The 7,500-nt window shown below is 54.4% G+C and overlaps 1 protein-coding gene across 2 annotated transcripts in view; it reads left to right on the top strand.

Moving 5' to 3' along the window:
* aralar1 (calcium-binding mitochondrial carrier protein aralar1) overlaps window positions 1-7,500 on the top strand; it is a 281,849-nt gene that overhangs the window by 10,057 nt on the left and 264,292 nt on the right. Inside the window, exon 2 of one of the 2 annotated variants that reach the window (XM_086533565.1) lies at window positions 1,899-1,988. The exons of the other annotated variant lie outside the window; for it this stretch is intronic. Within the exon in view, the coding sequence (XP_086389691.1) occupies window positions 1,899-1,988 (90 nt within the window). The remainder of the gene's footprint in view (window positions 1-1,898; window positions 1,989-7,500) is intronic. 2 annotated transcript variants of the gene reach the window in all.

Raw genomic sequence — 7,500 nt, 5'->3', positions numbered from 1 at the left:
CTCCCCATCTCTCCTCTTCTCTCCCTTTCTCTTCTCTCCTCTCCATCTCTCTCTCTCACCCTCCCGAACCTCCCTCCCTCCCTAGCGACTCTCTCCCCGTATCTCTCTCCCTGCCAATAAAAAGAACCCCTCCTCTCTCTCTCTCTCTCTCACATTTTCTCTTTCGCTCTCATTCTCTCTCTCTCTCTTTCTCTCTCCATCTCCCCATTCCCTCATCCTCTCCCTTTCCCTTTCCCACTACATCTATATTTAATTATTCATTCATTCTCTATTTCTCTCTCCCTACCTTCCCTCCCCCTCTCTCCCTCTTTCCCTCCTTCCCTCCCTCTCTCTCCCTCTCCCTCCCTCTCCCTCCCTCTCTGTATCTCCCCGTCCTCTCTCCCTGTCTTCCCCCCCCTATCTCTCTCCCTCCCTCCCTCTCTTTTGGTATGCCCTTCCATTCTCGAGAGCCCAGTCTTCCCCCCCTCTAGCGTTCTCTCTCTTCTCTCTTTCTGCCTCTCTATCTCTCGCGCTCTCTCCTCTCCGTCTACTCTCTCGTCTCATACGACATCATCTCTCGAAGCTCCTCGCTCTCTCTCGCTCTCTCTCTCTCCCAATCCCCCCCCCCAAAAAGTCCTCCATAAAGGAACCCTTCGACATTCAACCTCTATCCGCACTCTCGCTCATACCCTCTCTCATCTCCCAGTCCTCCACCCCCTCCACCTCTCATTCTCTCTCGATCTCTATGGAGTTTCCCACCCTGCCCCATCTTCCCTCTATCCCTCCCTCCATCCTTAACATCCAAACGAGCGTCTCTCTCCCTCTCCCTCTCCCTCTCCCTCTCCCTTCCTCCATCCCTCCACCTCTCTCTCTCTCTCTCTCCCTCTCTCCCTCTCTCTCTCTCTCCCTCTCTCCCTCTCTCTCTCATTCTCTCATTCTCTCATTCTCTCATTCTCTCTCTCTCCCCTTTGATGCTCTCCTGCGGCCACTCGATCATCCCCATCTCCATATATGAATAATATCGGTGTTGATATTACATGACTGCAAATATTTTCGGTGGTGTTCGTGCATTAGAAGACTGTATTCTGAGGGTGCCAGGTAAAGTTTTGGTGTATGTATATTATTGTCTTTTATCCCCCAGTGATTGCCTGCTTTATTGATGTGCTTTTTTTTTTTATGAAGTTCCCTTTTCTGCAACCATTTATTTTTGCCATATACTATTCATTTTATTTATGCAAGGGGGTTTGAGAGGATCCGCTGATTCGATGCTGGGAATCAGGCTGTGGTTGGTGGCTGGTTGTAATGGCTGATGGAGGGATTATGACTTTATTCCTCGGCGAATTGACAGAGAATCAGCTGATCCTCACTGCTCCCACCCCCCCTCTTTCCTCCATCACACCCCCCTTCCACTGCCAGTATCCCCATCTCACGGCCGAATTTTTACTCTCTCTTTTTTCTTTTTTTTTTGTCCTCTCTGCAAGATGAATTCGCCACCTCTTGCATGGACTGTACATTGCACAATCCCCCTTCCTGTTGAAGAACAAGATTTTTTTTTTTTTTTTTTACTTTCCCCAAAGGCGATCTTACTCGGGTCTCTTTTCTCTCTCTCTCTCTCTCTCTCTCTCTCTCTCTCTCTCTCTCTCTCTCTCTCTCTCTCTCTCTCTCCTCTCTCTCCCCCCCTCCTCTCCTCTCTCTCTCCCTCTCCTCCTCATCTGTCTCTTCTCTCTCTCTCTCTCTCTCTCTCTCTCTCTCTCTCTCTCTCTCTCTCTCTCTCTCTCTCTCTCTCTCTCTCTCTCTCTCTCTCTCTCTCTCTCTCTCTCTCTCTCTCTCTCTCTGTGATCCCACCACCTTGCTTTTTATTTATTTTTTGTTGTTGTTGTTTTGTTCATTTTCCGTATTTGCTTGCCTCTCCCCACCAGGCTGTGTCCTTCTCCCCCTCTATGATTGACTGGTTGATGAGCACCGTGATCCTTGAGGCTAGCTGCCAGGCTGAGGCCAAGTCCGGAAAGGTAAGGTGCCACTCGGAGGCGAGGGTCATGTGGAGAGGAGAGGAGGAGAGGGGAGAGGGTGTTACAGGGGTGGAAGTGAAGATTCTTAAAGATTCTTTCCTTCCCTCTCTCTACACACCGTCTTCTCTTCTCCCCTCACCCCCTCTCTCTCTCTCTCTCTCTCTCGCCCCTTTTTGTGCCCCGTCGCGTCTTCTTTCTCTCTTTGAGGGAGAGCCGTATGGAAACCGTAGTAAGAATAAAAATAAATCCTTTTTTGTGTTTATGTGTGTGTGGCCAAGTAGCGTAGTGTATCTGTTCCGTTGCAGGATTTTTTTTCTTCTCTTTTCTTTCAGATTTAGAAGAAAAGTAGATAATCCTTTATATTATTTTTACTCTGTTTAGATTTAGACGAATGTGTCGGTATCACTTTATCAGCTTTCCGCTTGTAAGGTCCCGACTGAGAACGCGGTAGACGCCACTAAAAGACATGTTGCAGAATAAAATTGCTGATGGACATTGATGCGATCTTACTGACGACCTAACCGAGTGTGGTGTTCATTCAGATGCATGGAGATGAGGTAGAAGGCCTTGAGCTCTTAATGAAGTTATTTTAAGGAATGGTGCGTGGATATTAATCTAATGTTTTATTGTATTATCTTGCGGTTTTATTTAGGATTGTTTATCTATATATGTATATATATATATGTATGTATATGTATATTTATGTATATATGTACATATATATGTATTTGTGTATGTATACATGTGTAGTTGTAGTGTAATCTTCCTCTTGGTTAGAATGTGAATGAAATCATGTGTTTAGCATCCGTTTTTTTTTTTTTTTTTTTTTTTTTTTTTTTTTTTAACGTAAGGCTTTAAGTGCAGTAGCGAAGGCAGTGGATGCGGCCTTCGTGATAAGACCTATCTCAGCTGATGCCGCCTGTCATGCTGATGTCATGCTGAGAGAGACAGCATGGACTGCAGGTGAGTCTCGGGCTACGGCATGGCGGAAGGACGCTGCCTCGAACAACACGACCTGAACTCAGCATTTCTCATTCGCCAAGAAATAGCGGATGTCATCACTTCTCCCTTTTTAAAATCGCCTTTTGTTTCGCTTCTGTTTTTTTTTTTTTTCGTGTATTTTTTTTTTTTTTTCATACCGATGCACTTGTTATTATATTTACATTGTTTTGAAAAAAAGAAAAGGAAAATAGAGACGAAAAGATCGGAAAACAAAGGGTGAGTTTGGGTACAGCATCATTAGGAGAGAGAAAAAAGGGGATGGGGATGGGGGAGGTAGTACAGGGTGCCAGGGGGAGGGGGGAGGTAGTACAGGGTGCCAGGGGGAGGGGAGAGGTAGTACAGGGTGCCAGGAGGAGGGGGAGGTAGTACAGGGTGCCAGGGGGAGGGGAGAGGTAGTACAGGGTGCCAGGGGGAGGGGGAGGTAGTACAGGGTGCCAGGGGGAGGGGAGAGGTAGTATAGGGTGCCAGGGGGAGGGGAGAGGTAGTACAGGGTGCCAGAGGGAGGGGGAGGTAGTACAGGGTGCCAGGGGGAGGGGAGAGGTAGTACAGGGTGCCAGGGAGAGGTAGTACAGGGTGCCAGGGGGAGGGGAGAGGTAGTACAGGGTGCCAGGGGGAGGGGAGAGGTAGTACAGGGTGCCAGGAGGAGGGGGGAGGTAGTACAGGGTGCCAGGGGGAGGGGGGAGGTAGTACAGGGTGCCAGGGAGAGGTAGTACAGGGTGCCAGGGGGAAGGGAGAGGTAGTACAGGGTGTCAGGGGGAAGGGGGAGGTAGTACAGGGTACCAGGGGGAGGGGGGAGGTAGACCAGGGGGCGGGGGGAGGTAGTACAGGGTGCCAGGGGGAAGGGGGAGGTAGTACAGGGTGCCAGGGGGAGGGGGGAGGTAGTACAGGGTGCCAGGGGGAGGGGGGAGGTAGTACAGGGTGCCAGGGGGAGGGGGAGGTAGTACAGGGTGCCATGGGGAGGGGGGAGGTAGTACAGGGTGCCAGGGGGAAGGGGGACATAGTACAGGGTGCCAGGGAGAGGGGGAGGTAGTACAGGGTGCCAGGGAGAGGAGAGAGGTAGTACAGGGTGCTAGGGGGAGGGGGGAGGTAGTACAGGGTGCCAGGGGGAGGGAGAGGTAGTGCAGGGTGCCAGGGGTAGGGGAAAGGTAGTACAGGGTGCCAGGGGGAGGGGAGAGGTAGTACAGGGTGCCAGGGGGAGGGGGGGGAGTACAGGGTGCCATGGGGAGGGGGAGGTAGTACAGGGTGCCAGGGGGAAGGGGGACATAGTACAGGGTGCCAGGGGGAGGGGGAGGTAGTACAGGGTGCCAGGGAGAGGAGAGAGGTAGTACAGGGTGCCAGGGGGAGGGGGGAGGTAGTACAGGGTGCCAGGGGGAGGGGAGAGGTAGTACAGGGTACCAGGGGGAGGGGAAGGTAGTACAGGGTGCCAGGAGGAGGGGAGAGGTAGTACAGGGTGCCAGGGGGAGGGGAGAGGTAGTACAGGGTGCCAGGGGGAGGGGGGGGGAGTACAGGGTGCCAGGGGGGGGGGAGAGGTAGTACAGGGTGCCAGGGGGAGGGGGAGGTCTAACAGGGTGCCAGGGGGAGGGGGAGGTAGTACAGGGTGCCAGGGGGAGGGGGGAGGTAGTACAGGGTGCCAGGGGAAGGGGGAGGTAGTACAGGGTGCCAGGGGAAGGGGGAGGTCTAACAGGGTGCCAGGGGGAGGGGGAGGTAGTACAGGGTGCCAGGGGGAGGGGGGAGGTAGTACAGGGTGCCAGGGGGAGGGGGAGGTAGTACAGGGTGCCAGGGGGAGGGGGAGGTAGTACAGGGTGCCAGGGGGAGGGGGGAGGTAGTACAGGGTGCCAGGGGGAGGGGGAGGTAGTACAGGGTGCCCAGGGGGGGGGGGGGGTAGTACAGGGTGCCAGGGGAAGGGGGAGGTAGTACAGGGTGCCAAGGGGAGGGGGAGGAAGTACAGGGTGCCAGGGGGAGGGGGAGGCAGTACAGGGTGCCGGGGGGCGGGGGGGGCAGTACATGAGGGTGCCAGGGAAGGGGAGGTAGTACAGGGTGCCAGGGGGAAGGGAGAGGTAGTACAGGGTGCCAAGGGGAGGGGGGAGGTAGTACAGGGTGCCAGGGGAGGGGGGAGGTAGTACAGGGTGCCAAGGGGAAGGGGGAGGTAGTACAGGGTGCCAAGGGGAGGGGGAGGTAGTACAGGGTGCCAGGGGGAGGGAGAGGTAGTACAGGGTGCCAGGGGGAGGGGAGAGGTAGTACAGGGTGCCAGGGGGAGGGGGAGGTAGTACAGGGTGCCAGGGGGAGGGGGAGGTAGTACAGGGTGCCAGGGGGAGGGGGAGGTAGTACAGGGTGCCAAGGGGAGGGGGAGGTAGTACAGGGTGCCAGGGGAAGGGGGAGGTAGTACAGGGTGCCAGGGGGAGGGGGAGGTAGTACAGGGTGCCAGGGGAAGGGGGAGGTAGTACAGGGTGCCAGGGGGAGGGGGAGGTAGTACAGGGTGCCAGGGGGAGGGGGAGGTAGTACAGGGTGCCAGGGGGAGGGGGAGGTAGTACAGGGTGCCAGGGGAAGGGGCGGGGGAGTACAGGGTACCAGGGGGAGGGGGGAGGTAGTACAGGGTGCCAGGGGGAGGGGGAGGTAGTACAGGGTGCCAGGGGGAGGGGGAGGTAGTACAGGGTGCCAGGGGGAGGGGGAGGTAGTACAGGGTGCCAAGGGGAGGGGGAGAGGTAGACCAGGGGGAAGGGGGAGGTAGTACAGGGTGCCAGGGGAAGGGGGGAGGTAGTACAGGGTGCCAGGGGAAGGGGGAGGTAGTACAGGGTGTCAGGGGGAGGGGAGAGGTAGTACAGGGTGCCAGGGGGAGGGGGAGGGAGTACAGGGTGCCAGGGGGAGGGGGAGGTAGTACAGGGTGCCAAGGGGAGGGGGAGGTAGTACAGGGTGCCAGGGGGAGGGGGAGGTAGTACAGGGTGCCAAGGGGAGGGGGAGGTAGTACAGGGTGCCAAGGGGAGGGGGAGGTAGTACAGGGTGCCAAGGGGAGGGGGAGGTAGTACAGGGTGCCAAGGGGAGGGGGAGGTAGTACAGGGTGCCAGGGGGAGGGGAGAGGTGCGAGGGTGCGTGGGTGCGTGATCACCTGTGACGGCCTGCCAGAATTACGGGAGCCACTGCGGCGCCGCGCCGTCCCGTGAGCCCAGCCGACACGCAGGTACTTCCTCGTAGCTTGGAGCATCATCAGGAGGTTCTTTAGGGGTGGGATTGGGGGGGGGGAGGAGATCTATCGGGATCTCTACTGTGAGAGTGTGGGAAGGGATTTCTCTCTTTCTTTTCTCTCTTCTCTCTGTCTCTCAATCTCCTCTCTCTTCTCTCCCTCTCTTTTCTCTCTCTTTTCTCTGTCTCTCTCTCTTCTCTTTTTCTTTTCTCTCTCTTTTCTCTCTCTTCTCTCTCTCTCTCTCTCTCTCTCTCTTCTCTCTCTCTCTCTCTCTTCTCTCTCCTCTCTCTCTTCTCTCTCCCCTCTCCTCTCTCTCTCTCTCTCTCTCTCTCTCTCTCTCTCTCTCTCTCTCTCTCTCTCTCTTCTCTCTCTCTCTCTCTTCTCTCTCGCTCTCTCTCTCTCTTCTCTCTGTCTCTCTCTCTTCTCTTTTTCTTTTCTCTCTTTCTTTATATCTTCTCTGTCTCTTTTCTCTCTCTCTCACTCTCTCTCTCTCTCTCTCTCTCTCTCTCTCTTCTCCCTTTCTCCCGCAATACATATATTATATATGAATTTATACATGTTTGTATATATGAGGGAGGAAGGGATGAGAGGGGAAAGGGACTGCAAGAGTGTGTGTGAGGGGGAGGGGGAAGCGTGGAAGAGAGAGGGAAGGAAAGTGGTGAAGAGTGACAGAGAGGAGAGGCGTGGAGAATAGGAGTGAGAATATGAATGCGTGAGAAAGAAAGACAAGGAGAGAGAGGAGAGGAAGGGGAGAGGAGAGGAGAGGAGAGGGGAGGCGAAGAGAGGAGAGGGGGGAAGAGGAGAAGAGAGGAGAGGGGGGAGAGAAGAGGCTCGAGAGAGTAACGCGTACAGCTGCGGGTGAACGAGTCAGCTGATCGATGCCAGTGCCTGCCTATGTCATGAGGAAGACATGCTCCAGTGCCCCGCGGGAGATGACTGGGTACGGGCGTTAGAGAGGATGGTATATTGATTAGAACCCCCTCCCCCCCTTAGGTATTTAGGTTAAAATATGGTGTCCCAATTACGAAGGGAAGCAGTCGCCCCCCCCCCCCACCCCCGATCCCCCAGAAAGGAAGAAAATTTTATTCGATTTTTTTTATATAGAGGAATTTGTAATGAGTATGTCTATAATAATAAAATGATATTTTTTTCCCCAGTAAAAGTTAAATTTTTGAGTCGCTGAGAATAGCGCACAGGCATTACAAAAGTGTGTTATGCAACTCATTTTAAAGTAGTGCTCCTCGCCACGCAATGCGGCATTATCTTCCCCCACGTAATATTTCTCGCGAATAACCCGGATTACGCGAAATGGAGAATATCCCTACGGCGTTC

This window comes from Penaeus japonicus, unplaced genomic scaffold (assembly GCF_977035675.1).
Source record: "Penaeus japonicus unplaced genomic scaffold, GWHDUDI00000001_assembly GWHDUDI00000003, whole genome shotgun sequence".
NCBI classification, from domain to species: domain Eukaryota; kingdom Metazoa; phylum Arthropoda; class Malacostraca; order Decapoda; family Penaeidae; genus Penaeus; species Penaeus japonicus.
The sequence above is the reverse complement of the archived record's forward strand: the minus strand, read 5'-3'. Positions and strand labels throughout refer to the sequence as shown.